Source organism: Lissotriton vulgaris, chromosome 11 (assembly GCF_964263255.1).
Source record: "Lissotriton vulgaris chromosome 11, aLisVul1.2, whole genome shotgun sequence".
Lineage (NCBI taxonomy): Eukaryota > Metazoa > Chordata > Amphibia > Caudata > Salamandridae > Lissotriton > Lissotriton vulgaris.
The window spans coordinates 367,343,027-367,359,598 of NC_141699.1; the positions used below are offsets into that span (position 1 = coordinate 367,343,027).

General features: G+C 45.7%; 1 protein-coding gene across 1 annotated transcript in view; it reads left to right on the plus strand.

The window, feature by feature from the left end:
• Positions 1 to 16,572, plus strand: part of LOC147679786 (myoferlin-like) — a 3,853,508-nt gene that overhangs the window by 1,950,131 nt on the left and 1,886,805 nt on the right. The window contains exon 14 of the mRNA XM_086943347.1: positions 1,114 to 1,279. Coding sequence (XP_086799473.1) covers positions 1,114 to 1,279 — 166 coding nt within the window. The remainder of the gene's footprint in view (positions 1 to 1,113; positions 1,280 to 16,572) is intronic.

Here is a 16,572-nt window from a genome sequence, read left to right on the forward strand (position 1 = left end):
AATTAGGCGGCAAGAAAAGGCAAACTATGCGGTGTAAGGCTTCACATTTTTTTAATAGTATTACTTCATTATTTTGTACTTTTTACACTTGTAAGCACTGTCTGGGAATTGGGAGCACCTCATTAGTACCAGTTTAATACCCAAATATAGCAATAAGCAACAAAAAGTTGACCAGTCAATCTTAGCATAAGTCTCTCCACTGTGCAGTTATACATTCCGCTGCGTATTTAGTAACTTTTGAATCATTTGAACTAGAAGCCACATTTTGTGGGGTAAAAATCTGCAGATTATGAAGCAAATGATGGATAAAGTGGCAAATGTGTCAGATCAAAAATTGCATGAGTCCAGTGACCAAGACTATAGATCTGCAGTTTGTAAATAGCTATAAGCTTACTCTTTTTTTAACAGTTTGACGTTCCTTCCCAAACTCCTCCCTAGGCGTTTCATATCCCCTAACTCCTCCCTAATCCCTTCCCCTTTAGTAGAAAGTATTCACCATTTCCAGCCTCTTTCCTGAGTCACTCCCACATGTGCTGTTAAAATGTATATCTACATATGTAGGGACTCCACAGTCGGGCAGTGATCTCTGCACATATGGTTATAGACAAGGCGGAGGAGTAAACTGCACATGTAGGTTTGTGAATTACATTCTGTAGCACTCCAGAATGTGCTACAAAATGCAGTTTGTGAATAGTCCCCATAGTCTTTATCTTGCCTTATTTGTTGAGGTGATCTAAATTAAAGCATATGTTGTTCGAAAGTGATAAGTCTTATAGGGACCCCCAACTAAGTTTTAATTGATCAATTCTATGCTCAAGCCTGGCTGACCAGAGACTTTTATCTCAGGAAAGGTCCTTCTTCATGCCCTGTTTATGAAGAAATGTAATACATACATCTTATTTACAGGCTGGTTTGTGACTGCTAAGACTTGGGGACAATAGCTATGGTTTGTTAAGATACCTGAAACTAGACCCACTGTGAATTTAGTATGCACAAATTGCAATAGATCAGAACTAGAGTTTGGCTTGCTATCTTTCCTGTGTTTCTCTAGTGGTGCTTAAATTACATCTGTGATCTGCATGGCATTTGTAACTTGTTTCTTTCTTTCCGCAGTATCTACCTGTTGAAGAGGCTTACACCCCACCATTAGTCTTGAAACTACTGGATAACCGGCCCTTCGGATACAAGCCAGTCGTTGGAGAAACAAGCCTTAGCTCCCTGCAACAGTACTACTGTGACCCGTACAAGGGTAGGCCTGGGCCATTGCTGCCTTTGAGAGGTAAAGAGCCATGTAGGCTACACCGTTGTCCCCAGCTACCTCTGTCACTGAGAACCGGACAGTACTGGAAGTGGGGCCTGCACTCAATACCAGCAACATTGCCCACACACTATAATTGCACCACCAATGACACAGTTGATGTCCCTTCATCCTGACCTGTAGCCCACTGATGGTCTAGTATTGGAATCCACACATGTGTCATCCAATACAAGTAACTTCTAACCTACAGTAACACCATTATTCCAACACTGATGACCATGCATAGCTCTAACAAAGTACCTCAGTCACCCAACATCCTCTGATATCAGAGAGTAATGTAAAGCTCTGCTAATCCACATCAGTCCTGTGCAGCAGCACTACTTGCTATGTAAGTGCTGAGACTCAGCACACCTCTGCCAATTCACCCCACCCTCCAGCTGCAGCCTCTTCTGCGTTTTTAGCACTCAAGCTAGGTGAAGCTCTGCAAATGTACAATGATCTCAAGCTACAGCACTCCCTGCCATTCCTGCACTGGGCACCACACATAGCTCTTTCAGTTCACCTTAATTGTCACCAGCAGCAAATACTATTTATACCCCCAAATACCTCACCTTTTGAATCATTCAAGGAGCCAGAAAAGCTTCCATCTGCAAAAAGGCGTTTATCTAGAGCACTCTAACATTGCATTCTTGAATGCTTGCTGCTTGCTAACTTGGTATTGACATATTCTTTTAGAGATGGCACAGATGTTCTTCCTGTCCTTTGGAGGACCAGCGCTATTTATTTCCACAATCTGTTCAACCAACAATATTAGTTGTCCTTGCTTTTGGAACAAGTGCTATCAATTGCTGCTGTATCTAGATGCGATCCTCTGGACAATTGGGATACTAAGGCCACTCTTACAGACATGCCCTTTGATCGCGCTAAGCCATTCGGTGACTAGGCTGATTCTACTTTGGAGAAGTTTGTAGGAGAGTGCTCCTTTTCAGCATGGTCACCCACACTTGTTGCATGGTATTTAATGTGATTTCAAATAGAAGGGCAATGTGTTCATGCTAACCAGGTCCCCAGTTCCAGATCTCTTTCTCAAAACTGTACAGTTGTTCCCCCAAATTGGCAAGACGCTTAGCACTCTGTTAGTTCCTAGTATATGGTGCCCCAGGTACCTAGGGGCTGGGAATCTAAAGAGTGTCTCTAAGGGGCGCAGCATGATTTGTGCCACCCTAAGAGACCCCTCACCTAACTCATGTAAGATTGGCATTACAGGCTGCATGTTTTGGTGCAGACAAAAGTGAAAACATCTGGTAGGTAGCAGTCCTATCGTGTATAGGGCTGTCTCCCAGGGCACTGGGTATGTGCTGTAGTATCCAGCTTGTATTTCAATAAGTCAAATTATTCTCAATGTTTGCTACAAAATTTCATTTATTTGTTCGATATCTTCTTTTAAAATTTTCGGATCACATTTACTTTTCTTGTGTATCATCCTGACAAAGCTTTCTTGCAATGCATCATAAATACATTCTTCTTTCCAATGCATTTAGGCGACTTGTTGCCTTCATCAGGAAAACACTCTAAAATATAAACATAACCGTGTATGCCACTTAATATTAAGCAGTGTCCATGGTTCACTTTTATTACATTCTATGCTTTCTGATTGTGTGCTGCGCTGTAGGTCCTAGCTTCATTCGCTCGAAGATACACTAGTGATTACTAATAGATTATTTACGCCCCATGCCTTTAACTGTCCTTGTGTGTAGCTGTACTTCCTAATGTTATACTACTCTGTAAACGCGCTGTAAATGCTGATTACTCTCCATCAATAACTACGCCAGTGTTTAATGATTGTTGGTCTATGCGCCGTGCCTTTAACTGTCCTTACGTGTGGCTCGTCATATGGTATCCCAATACCCATAGTCACGTTCACGTGTTTAATGTGAAAGCGGTTTACGTTTGAATTGACTACTACCTTCACCTCCCGCCTTTTATGTAAAATGCTGTGATATGGTCTATTTATATGAATTCTTTTGCGCTCCATGCATCTTAGCTCACCTTCGCTGCATGTGCTGTCTCTAAACGTTCCTCGCTGTCTCTCAGACTCAGCGTTTGTGAAATGTTAACTGGTGCTCTACGTTACGTAACTATGCGCCCATGCGCGAATTGTAAAAAAGGACCAGGCTTTTTTTACGCTATACAAACTTTATTGGTGTTCTGCGCGCTATGTGGAACTAGCGTGGCTACTCTTTCAGGCTATGGGCTTGCATTATGCACCTTTGGCTACACGGCTCCTATGATATAAATACATAGAGCTATATCGTTTCTGTATGGAAATCAGTATTTCAAGGTTCACCACACTTCTCTGTCCATGAGTTACATGTGTTACAAATAGCAAGTAAATTCAACCCTTTCATTTAGACCGTTTGGCTTAAGAGAATTTAAATATTAAATCCAATGGTTTTCTCTCTTTAACAGGTTTTTCTTCTTGTTCCATTCCTTCTTTTTTCGGGACTTCCTCCAAAATGCAAGCACTTAATTGGCTTATGTGGTGTTTGGCGTCTTGAAAATGAACCGCTACAGTTGATTTTAAGGCCTTTGTTCGAATGTTACTCTTATGTTCATTTAGTCTTATTTTCAGCTTTCTCTCTGTGTGTCCAACATATGCCGAGCCACAAGGGCACTTCAACATGTAAACTATGTTTGTTGTATCACATGTTGCATTGACTTTTAAATGAATGTTATGACCTTTCATTGGATGTGTAATCTTGTTACCTCTAATAGTATTGTTGCAATTATTGCAATTTAGACACGGTGTGGTACCCCGGTAAGTGGACTTTGCGATGTCTTCCTTTGGTTGCTTTAAGAGTTCACCTACGTTTTTGGCTCTGGTATAAGCGAACAAAGGTTCAGAAGTGAATATGCCCTTAAATGTCTGTTCCAATTTTAGTATTGGCCAATGTCTTTTGATGATTGACTTAAATTGGGTGCTCATGTTGGAATATTTGCTGACACATGTTATTTGTTTCTCCGTTTGACGAGTTCTGACATTCAGTAACTCTTCTCTCGTTTTGGTGTTGGTCCTGTTGCGTGCCTGTTCTATGGTACCGTCTGGGTATCCTCTCTCATGGAAACGCCTTGCCATACTTGTAATTATTGATGTTGTTGGTCCGGTTCCGATACTACTCTTTTCACCCTAAGAAATTGGGAGTAGGGGAGGTGTCTCTTCAATGATGGAGGATGATAGCTTTCATATCTTAACCCTTTCGATGCTGATGACGAGCTCAGCTCGTCATCACCCACGGGTGTCGTGTGCTGATGACGAGCTGAGCTCGTCATGAATAATTGGCATCAAGGATTTTCCAGCACACAGCAGGAAAACGTCTAGCAGCCAAGAGGTTAAGAGATTGTTCCTGTCGGTTTGTTTTCTGTAGAGGTTGGTTGTGAATTCCTCGTTGGTTTTGGTGATCTCTACGTCCAGAAATTGAATGCAGTCTTCTTTAATTTGCCATGTAAATTGGATCCTGTCATCTTTTGTGTTTAGCATTTCCACTTGATCTAGTAAAGATTCTTTCGTGCCACTCCAGATTACGAATATATCATCGATGAATCGAACGTACATCTCTGTGTGTGTTTTCCATATGTCATTTTCATATATATGTTCCTCTTCAAATGCTGTCATATAGAGATTCGCATACGCAGGTGCGGCGCAATTCCCCATGGAAGTTCCATTTTTTTGTATAAACCATCTCTTGTCATAGGTGAAATAGCTGTGCATCAACGTGAACTCCATAAGTTCCATTAGGAAGACTTGCAACTCTTCTGTATAGTCGCTTTGTAACAGTGCTTTTTCTACCGCTTCTAAGCCTTGCCTGTGTGGGATTGACGGGTAAAGTGCTTTCACATCTATAGTAGCCAGTGTTGTGAGCTGATCGTTCTTTCTCTTTAGTAACTTTAATTTGTTGTTAAAATCCGATGTGTCTTTTATGTGTGACTTAGTTTTAATGACCAGTGGCTGTAAATATCTGTCCAGGAATTTTCCGACTGGTTCGTGTAGACTTTTTTTTGTGGATACGATCGGACGACATGGTGTTTTGTTAAAAATCCTTATGTACCTTGGGTACCATGTACAACGTAGGGCTTGCTGGATGGTCCTGTGTTAAATACTTTCTTGTTCTGTCGTTGATGACCCTTCTGTCTTGGGCTTTTTGTAGGATAGTCTGTAATGTTTTTTTGATCTCCGAGGTCGGATTGAGGTTTATCTCCATGTATGTATTTTCATCTTCCAAGTGTTTGGTAACTTCTGAATGATAATATGATTTGTTTAAAATTACCAAAGCTCCCCCTTTATCTGCTTTCTGGCAGATTATTCTTTCATTGTTTGCTATGGACTTGAGCACTCAAAATTCTTTACTGGTCATGTTTGTTAGTTTACTTTTCTTTCTTGTATTTAGTTGGTTTATGTCTTTTTTACACAACTGCTCGAAGAAGTCGATTGTTTTGTGGCTAACCGGTGCCATGTAGGTACTGGGTGTTTTCAAGCCTTTTAATTGGTCAATTTCTTCTCTTTTGGTTTCTGCGATTACGTTATCAAAAAATTGTCTCAATCTCATTTTTCTGGTTAGTTTGAAGATACTGACCTCAAGTTCCAATGTATTGGTGTGTGCCGTCGGCACATATGATGTTCCTTTCTGTAAAGTGTTGATCTGTTGTTGACTTAACTTCCAATCTGATATATTTAATACTAGGTTGTTTTGATCTTCTAGGTTTGGTGTTTCTTGGTTTTGTCCTTATTTGCGGTCACATTTCTGGTCTGTGGTTGTCCCTTCTCTCTTTCTTTTACCGTGTCCCCTCCGGGGTCTTCGTTTTCTCGGGGGCCTCTCTCTAAAAAAGGCCCTGTGGTTGATGTACTTGCTGTTTCCTGTGTAGTGACAACTTTCTATGGGCGGGTTCTGTCCTGGGGTGTCTTTTCACTATCCGTGGATGACGTGTCAGTCTGTGATGTGTATGTTTTGGTCTGTCTTCTTCTCGCGTATATTTCCGCCCTGGTGTACACTTCTTCCAGTTTGTAATCTAACGTGTCCCTCCTGTACTTGCTAAGTTTTCTTTTGTTTACTTCTTGCGTGTGTTTAAGCAGCTGATTGTTGATGTCTTCCATTATTTTCGTAAGTTCCCCTGGTGTGACCATTTTATCCAGCTCTTGTGTGGTTTTTTCTATGTCCGTCTTCAATTCTTATAGTATTCTAGAAAACATGACATGACACACATCCCTGTGTGCCATGTACCTTAATACTGCATGTAGTATTTGTAAGTCACCCTTACAGCAGGCCTAGCAGCCCTAAGACAGATTGCCTTATACTACATGTGAGGAGATATCTTCATGAGCAGATATGTCCCTGTGCTAATCAGTTCCATTACTGCCAGTACCAATGAACAGGGAAGCCATTTTAAAAACATGTGCTGGACACTGGTGAAAACTGGTTCCCCAGCTACATGATGGCTTCACTGAAAATAGTAATTTTTTTAATCAAACATTCTGTATTAAGAAAACCACACTGATTCCATTGTTGGATTAATTAATAGATGCACCCAGAGGGCACTTTAGAGGTGACCCCTGAAAACCTACCACCCACTTTTGTGTTGACTAACTAATTTTTGCCAGCCTGCCACTGAAGATGAGTTTCTGACCCCCAAGGATGAGGGCCTTTGCTCTCAAGAGGTCAGAAACAAAGCCTGCTCGGCAAGAGGGTGTGCACACTTCCTCCCCTTGATGACCTACTGATTAGCATTCCCAGGCAGGAAAGCTTAAAAAAAAGCCACCGCCTTTGAAATGCTAATCTGGCTCCCTTCACAGGAGGGTAAGCTGAACCCCTTTGTCCCGAGCCCTTCGGCACCTGGACAGGAGGGAAAATTAGATAGTCAGGTAAGCGTATCCACCTCCCGGTCGGTCAGTACAACCCCGCAGGTGGCCTAACCTGAAGTGAACACACTTTTCAGAGTTTGCCATCTATGTGATAGCAAACTTTTCTTTTTTTTTTTTTAATAACACCTTTATTTGCGTACTTAGGTTGATACACGGCTTGCAGCCTACAACCCCCAGGGGGGCCGGCAGCGTAATATCCTCACTGATCAGGCTTTCCGCAGTTTGTAGAAACACAGCCATAGTGCCGACATCCCCGGGGTCCGGTGGTGTACAGTACCCTGTGAAAAATACAGGAAATAACAATTCTGGGCATCGGAATAGCCACGTAGGATCCGGTCACAGAGTGTCTAAGTAACCATATTCTAGTACAGAATGGGTCTTGTACTGCCAGCAAGCAACTGAGGTGTATTTTCTGGATTAGAATAACCCTCGCTAGTGTGAAGGCCCCTAAGTACAACGCTCTCACCCTAAATACTTAACCCCCTCTAATTCCCCCCCAACACCGTGACTGGTTCCCAGGTCTACATGGTCCCTAACTCACTCGCTACATGATGCATCTATCCGTGTGAAGTACTGCAATATGAGTGCCCACCCCAGAAGCCCCTGAGTGTGCTGTTCCCTGCCTAGCCGCTACACAGTGTCCCTGGTCAGCCCTCCAGCCAAGGCATTCGGGTGCTCCCCATAATGTGTGTGCGTATAAACTTGGTGTGCATAGCACTAGTCTGCCTCCGCCTGTCCAGAAGGTTGGGTGTCAGCAGTGTCCTCTCTGGCGCATCTAAAGGTATTGTATAGCCCCCAGAAGTTCTTTGGGCGGCACCAGGGGGGGGAGTAGTTTGCTGTAATGTTCCGCCTGTGTGCAGCAATACAGCATGTCGCTAGCCCACCATTTCTTCGTCGGGGAGGGGCACCTCATCCAGCAGCGTGCTACAGCACGTCGGGCCAACAACAAGCCCATGTCAGCCAAGCATCGCATCGCCACTGGTAAGACCCTAGAGTGTCCCAGCAACGCAAGGGCCGGGTCCATGGGCAGCTCGTAGTCGAGTACTTCCCCCAATTCTGCCATTACCGCTTCCCAGAACTCGTGTATCCTGGAGCAACCCCATGCCAGGTGGAAAAAGTCCGCAATGGGCGCTTGGCACCTCTCACACTCTGGAGATTGTCTGAGACCATATTGGTGCAACCGTTCCGGAGTGTAATACACTCTCTGCAGACATTTAAAGTGGATCAGGCGGTGTCTCCAATTTAAGGGCACCCTTCTGGTGCTCGTACAGCAGTATTTCCACATGGAGTCATCTATGGTTATCTGTAGATCCCTCTGCCATGCGACCCTGGCCTTCGAGGGTTCTTGGGCCCTGTGGGGGGCGATAGCCTTGTATAGATGTGTTGTCATTTTACGTGGTTGCTCAGTTTGTATAACAGGGGTAAGTTCTGGAAGCTCCGGTGGCTCCTCCATATCCGAGCCTAGGGCGTCCCTCAGAGCGCAACGGATTCTATGAAACTGAAACCTCTGTAGCTGCGAAGTGGCCTCCGCTGCCTGCGTCACCTGTTACCAAGTTCTCACCGCCCCACCTATAAACAACTCACCGGCGGTCTTTATTCCCAGCTTATGCAGCGACTGTACTACACTCTTCTCCGCTATCGGCGGTAGCCACAGCATCCATTCCACTGCCATCAGGGGGGAATATATCAAGTTGACTCCCCTTGCCCTCAGCAACGAGTACCACGCATGTTTGGTGGCTGTAATAGAGTCCAGCACTCCTATCCGGCGGTCCTCAGGGGTACATATTGTGGTCGGAAGTGGAAGGGGGTCTGCAAACAGCCATTCCATCCGCACATGTGGAATGGTTTCTTCACCGTGCAGCCATATGTGCAGGTGGGCAGCCTGTGCCACCCTATAATAGCGCTCCATGTCCGGGGCACCCAGGCCTCTCAGCTCGTACGGGTGCGTAAGCGTGTTCCATTGTACTCTCGGTTGTTTCCCGCCCCAGGCTAGACGCACCATAAGTCTCGTCAGGTTTCTGAAGAAGGCCTTCGGCAGTATGATGGGTAAGGTATTAAATAGAAACAGGAACCGGGGTAGCACCACCATCTTCATGATGGCAATACGTCCCATCAATGATAGTGGGAGTCTACACCACTTCTCATTGTCTTCCTCGCACTTACTGAAGGCAACACCATAGTTCTCGCGGAACAACACCTCTGAGTCAGAATGGACCATTATTCCTAGGTAACGCACCGGATCTGTAGACCAATGTAGCGGGTACTCCATCTCGAACTGGTGCGTCACCGGAGTTAGTGGGAACACCACCGACTTGTTCCAGTTGATCTTGAGTCCGGAAAGTGCCCCGAAGCGGACCACCTCCTGTAGAACTGAAGCCAGGTTTGCCTCCGGGTTGCGGACATAGAGAAGAGTATCGTCAGCGTAGGTTGAGATTACAATTTTATATGTTGGAAAGCTAACTCCCCATGCCAGTGGTACTCCCAAAGTGCACAAGCCAGTGGCTCTGCGACCAGTACATACAGCAATGGAGAAAGAGGGCAGCCCTGTCTGGTTCCCCTGCTAATGTCAAATGGGTCAGATACGCGATCACCTATTCGAAGTCTGGCCATCGGTCTCCAGTATAAAGCTCCGATCATTTGCAAGAATGGTTCCCCAAGGCCGAACGGTCGCAGAACCCTCAGCATAAAAGGCCACTCCATGGAGTCAAAGGCCTTCTCCATGTCTAAAAAGATGGCAACAGCTTTCGTGTCCTGTCTGACGTGCTGGACGGTCCCCAATACCGTGCAAATGTTGTAGGCGAGGTTCCTACCAGGCATAAAGCCGGACTGCTCCGGAGCCACTATTTCCGGAGCTATTAGAGCAAGTCGCGTGTCTAGAACCTTAGCGTACAGCTTCGCATCTACATTCAGCAGCGATAATGGTCTATACGAGCTGCAAGCACCAGGGGGCCTACCGGGTTTAATAATGGTGACTATTAGGGCCTCTCTCATAGACTGTGGCATGTATCCTTCCTCGCACACCTCATCAAAGAGGGAGGAGAGATGCGGTATTAGTTTATCTTTGAACGCCTTGTAGAACCCCACTGTTAGGCCATCCGCCCCAGGGGCGCTGTGGTCCCGCATGCTAGCTAACTCTTCCGATATTTCGTCTGCCTGTATGGGGGACATTTAAGCATGGGCGAATTTTGCGAATCTGGCGTTCGCGAATTTTGCGAATTTGCGAACTCGCAATCCGCAAAATCCGCTCATTCTCGCGAATTTGCGGATTTTTTTTGTGTTCGCAAGGATTTCTGCAAGTTCGCGAGGATTTCTGCCAGTTCGCGAGGGTTTTGTACCAGTTCGCAATTGCGAACTTACATGTCGGCTAGCAACGGTCACGATTATGTTGTTTCTACGTCTGGTTCATCATCACAGGTTCCCAGAACCCTCTGTTTCACCCCTGCCACCCTCTGTTTTACCCATGCCATCCTCTGGTGCATCAATGCCACCCTCTGGTTCATCATCACTGTAGATTATGGGGGGAAAAGCAAGCACACCTGCCTGCTTCAACTGACATGAATTAATTTGGGGTTGATTTATTAATGTGTCACTGTTTTAAAATTCCAGTCTGGCACCTGCTTCCTTATCTGTAATTTGCTTTCTGTTGCAGTGCAATTTTTTTTCCAGGACCTTTGTGGCCTACTTGTAGCTATTCTATGAGCCTGCTGTGAGGGTCAGAGCAGGGTCATATAATTGTTGCAACTAGCAACTGAACTCTGGAGGGGCCCTTGTCAGGGAGCACTACAGGGAATGGTTACTAATGATGAGTTTAAACTTTTGAACCTGCTGAATGCTTTTTTTGTGTTCGCAAGGATTTCTGCCAGTTCGCAAGGATTTCTGCCAGTTCGCAAGAGTTTTGTACCAGTTCGCAATTGCGAACTTACATGTCGGCTCGCAACGGTCACAATTATGTTGTTTCTACGTCTGGTTCATCATCACAGGTTCCCAGAACCCTCTGTTTCACCCCTGCCACCCTCTGTTTTACCCATGCCATCCTCTGGTGCATCAATGCCACCCTCTAGTTCATCATCACTGTAGATTATGGGGGGAAAAGCAAGCACACCTGCCTGCTTCAACTGACATGAATTAATTTGGGGTTGATTTATTAATGTGTCACTGTTTTAAAATCCCAGTCTGGCACCTGCTTCCTTATCTGTAATTTGCTTTCTGTTGCAGTGCAATTTTTTTTCCAGGACCTTTGTGGCCTACTTGTAGCTATTCTATGAGCCTGCTGTGAGGGTCAGAGCAGGGTCATATAATTGTTGCAACTAGCAACTGAACTCTAGAGGGGCCCTTGTCAGGAAGCACCACAGGGAATGGTTACTAATGATGAGTTTGAACTTTTGAACCTGCTGAATGCTTTTTTTGTGTTCGCAAGGATTTCTGCCAGTTCGCAAGGGTTTTGTACCAGTTCGCAATTTCGAACTTACATGTCGGCTCGCAACGGTCACGATTATGTTGTTTCTACGTCTGGTTCATCATCACAGGTTCCCAGAACCCTCTGTTTCACCCCTGCCACCCTCTGTTTTACCCATGCCATCCTCTGGTGCATCAATGCCACCCTCTGGTTCATCATCACTGTAGATTATGGGGGGGGAAAGCAAGCACACCTGCCTGCTTCAACTGACATGAATTAATTTGGGGTTGATTTATTAATGTGTCACTGTTTTAAAATTCCAGTCTGGCACCTGCTTCCTTATCTGTAATTTGCTTTCTGTTGCAGTGCAATTTTTTTTCCCATGACCTTTGTGGCCTACTTGTAGCTATTCTATGAGCCTGCTGTGAGGGTCAGAGCAGGGTCATATAATTGTTGAAACTAGCAACTGAACTCTGGAGGGGCCCTTGTCAGGAAGCACTACAGGGAATGGTTACTAATGATGAGTTTGAACTTTTGAACCTGCTGAATGCTTTTTTTGTGTTCGCAAGGATTTCTGCCAGTTCGCAAGGATTTCTGCCAGTTCGCGAGGGTTTTGTGTAAGTTCGCAATTGCGAACTTACACCGCACGCAGCAAAAAATCCGCTGCGTGCGAATTTGCGGATTTTGCGGGAAATTCGCGGATCTCGCGGATTGCGAATTTACCGAAAATCCGCAAAATCCGCAAGCGTAACGGATTTTCCGCCCATGCTTAGGGACATTAAGAATTCCCGATCCGATTGTGACAAGAATGGCATTTGCATATGTTCTAGGTAATCATCCATGTCCGACTCCAGGTTTCCGGTTCTAGTAGTGTACATATCCGAGTAGAAGTCTCTGAACTCACTCATGATCTCAGCATCCGACGTGAGAACTGCCCCCGCAGCTGTGACGAGTTCCGTTATTTTCGGGGACCGTTTGCTGTTGCGCAGAAGTCTAGCCAGGAGTGAACTTGGACGCTCGCCCTCCCCATAGGTTCTTGCTGTCGCGTATTTACCCATTTGGCAAACCTTCCTGTCCGCCTCCTCATTGAAGTCTGAGACTAGGGATCTGATCTGGGCCTCTATAGAGGGGTCTGAGTCAGACAGTTGCCGTTCCTCCAGATCTAACAGTTGTGTCTCCAGGAATCTCAAGCATTGGCGTATAGCCTTTAGGACGCTGGAATGTTTGGCCATAGCTACCTCACGGAAGGACTGGGTTTTTCTTAGACCCAGCCGTGCCAGGGGACAACACCTGAAACCTTCGTGGGTTACGTGTTCCGGCGTACAAATGACAGAGACACAGGACACTTCCTTCGGCGTCAAAGATCGAGGTTTATTTACTGCAGGGAACACAGAAGTCACAAGAAGTACAGCATGCGTAGGTTCTAGGAGACTGCTTCAAATTGCATCTGTGGATCGCTCCTTTTATACAGTTTTTCGTCATAGAACAACATGGCAAACAAAAGGTTACAACCCAGTTCCCACAGTAAATTTCATAGGGGGTCGCTTTCATGTATTCAGGGTCCCGGAACATAATTACAGTAGCATCACCAGTTCCCAACTGTAAAAGTATATCATCCCACCATTAGTACATTCCATTCCGGCTGTAAACGAGTTAAGGAAGAGTCAGAAACAGGTGCAGAGGAAGACAAAGATAGTCAACAGATTGAAAAGAGTGTAAGGGGTGATATCGGAAACACGATTGCAGGATCAAAGGAGACATGCCTAATGAATGCACGGCTGAAACAATAGACCGGCACGGCAAGATGAGCCTCGAGCGGGGCCATCTGCCTTTGCAGTGTCATCCCCCTCGTCATAAAGACACCCTCAAAGGAACACGTGTCTTCCGCAAGAGTTTAGGAATCCCAGGGTCATGAAGCGGACAGTGTCCGTTCGCTGGCTACTTGAGGGCAAGAAACAAAATGGATGCCGTATCTAAAATGGAACCCGTGGGTTCAGATGAAGAAACCCACGAAACAGACGAACGGTTTAGGTCAGCATAGCGAAAACGCGTACACCCACTAAACTCGTCATTTGCGGTTCATAGATACCAAACTCGTCCATATTCGAGCGAGTCGAAAACACCACTTACGATTGTCACGGAACCTCAGACGCTCCTTTTGCCCTCCTGTAGGCAAGCACTAGTCGATATCAGAATCAATCTCGATATTCATCAGACCATCCAGGTGTTGCTGCAACATCATTCTATCCATCAATGCTTCCTTGGTAACAGGTGGCCGTCTTATACGCGTAGTAGCACAGAGGCCGCAAAAGGCAGGACCACACTGTACACAAAGACAACATGTGAATAGAAATGCTACTACAACCCCAATGATCATCAGAATCTTCCAACCCCATGTCAACATCAGGCCCCAAAACCATCCTAGTAGCGTCCAATCACCTACATCCACGTGTATGGACTCGGAGATCTTATGCAACTTCGAGATGGCTTGATAGACAGTTGGAGCGTTATCAGGGATGAAAAAGCAGCAACTCGAGTGGATCACCTTACATACTCCACCTCTATCTGCAAGAACAACGTCTAAAACCATACGGTTTTGTAACGTCATAAGCCTGTCCGCCTGAAGCTCTGCTGTAAGATTACCAAGGGCACTTGCAGTGATATTAGCAGTCGATTCCACCACTCGAGTCAACTGTCTCAGGTTCCTACTATTGATCATAGGTCCCCAAAACGGCAAGAAACCCTTAAAGAAGTCTCCTGCTTCTTGACCGGCAGTGTCTTCTTCGCTAATCACACCTCTCACAACTCTGGTCTTGTGATAATCCGACCCAACAGTAAAGGTCGGCGGCAACAGATTTGCAATATAACAGGTGCCTGAGAAGTCGCGAGGCAACCATGTATATGCGCGGTCCTAACATCAGGGCCGGCTCTAGGCTCATGGTGGCCCTGGACAAGGAGCGTAGGTAGGGGGCCCGGAAGAGGTGGTTCGGGCGGGGCGGAGCGCGCAGGCCAGTAAAGAGGGGAGGGTGTCAGGGTGTTTAGTAGTGGAACAGAGCCCGAGGCCGCCAAATCCCTGCCAGGGGCCACCACGCAAATATGTATCCATCCTCAGAGGATTAATATATTAAGGATATATATTGGCGTGGTGGCCCCTGGGGTTTGGTGGCCCTGTGCAGGTGCACAGCTTGCACATGCCTAGAGCCGGCCCTGGTAACATACAAAGTATGTACCCTTGGCAGTCAAAAGAACAGGGGAAGAGGCCGTCGGTAAAACATATGTTTCAGTACAGGCACTCCTCCCGAGCTGAGCTCGCGGGCTTCGGCCAAGACTTTTGAAACAGAAATTACCGAGATGGGGTACGATCCAGATCGGAGACGAGCTTTTAAGCTGCCGATCACCCACTGACATGCTATACTCAGCCTCACTCAGATCTCTGTATGCTCGCACCTCTTCCTCTGGGATAAGCGATGCGTCGAAGATATCTCTATCTAAATCGGCAATCGCTCTTGCCAAAGGCTTGCGGTACGGGCCAGGACCATGATCTGCAGTGCGTGGCTCTCGATGGGGGTAGGAATCTAGTGCGCTACGAAACATAGTTTGGAATGCTCGAGCTGATCCCTGGGAACTGTAAGGAAGGACCAAGTACGGAATTCCCCTATCCATGGTATGTGGCATTAAACCACACACCCAACAGTTGGTAGTGTTCATCACCAACTGATGTTGATGAAGAAGTTGGACAAAGGAGTTGTTCATAAATTCCGCACGTCTAACCTGTTCGTGTTGAGGTAGAGGGTGAAAGGAATGAGGAGATACAGTAGGGGTAGGTTTTGGTTCAGGAAGTAGGTGAAGCAGAAGGCAATAACGATTGTATTCCATAATATACTCCACCCACCAATAACATGGAAACAGTCAGGAACAGCAGGAACACCTGAAACAGAAAGCATTTGGTACGTATAACCCTGTACAATACTGATCTTTGCTTTAGAGTCTTCTCCATTTCCGACAACTTTGAGAATTCCATCCTCTAAAAACCGTCCACAACGTTCTTGACGCACTTCGTTCTGAGTAGCGATTATCAATTCCCAGGAGTTCCTAGTAATCGACAAAAGTACTGACCTAGTGTCAGGAACCTGCTAAACAGAAGGAAGTACCCACACGGCCCTACGGTCAACCCGGATGTAGGGTTCTTTAATCAAACAGTCAGTTATAATACAAAATCTCCTAGCTGTGAAAAAATACAGGTGGAAAAGAACTCAAAATTAATGAATGTTGCAATTGTTCATATTATCCAAGATGACAATAAGGGGGGGTAACGTGGATTTCGAAAAAGGGAAAAAGCAAAAAGATATTTATTAGTCTTTGGTATGAGAACGAAGAAAATATCTGCTTCTTCCAGGATGAGTCTGTTCTTCAAATAATTGTTCAGGTTGCAGAACAGAGTCCTGTCGTTCAGATGATAGTTCAAGTCTTGAGTTGTCAAATGGTAAAGGTTCAACAAAGTTATCTGATTGCACTGAAGTGTCTCCTACAGGCTGAGCGTCACTAAACGGTACAAATTTCACCTGAGTTTCTGTTTCTGATGCGGCGATGCCGGCTCTCACCCATGAATCCGCTGGTAAGGGTATAGGCACCTTCTTTGTATGGGTTGCATGCACCCAATGTTTGCGGCCCTCCAGACGAACTGCAGTTCTTGTGGCGAGTAGCACCTGGTAAGGTCCCACAAATCTCGGCTCCAGGTTCCGCTTCCGGACAAAATTTCTGGTAACCACCCAGTTACCTGGTTGGAGCCGATGTCCAGGACCCTCTGTCTGTGCCGGCAGTGCTTCAAAGACCTGTTGATGAATTAACCTCAGTTTAGCAGTCAGATCATGAAGATAATCAATTAACATTGGATACTCAAGACTATCGAAGGACCTGGGTCTAGGGACCCCCCAAATGTTTGCAGGACGGCCGAACACAATCTCATATGGGCTAAGCCGTGTACAGTCGCCCTGGTTGACAAAA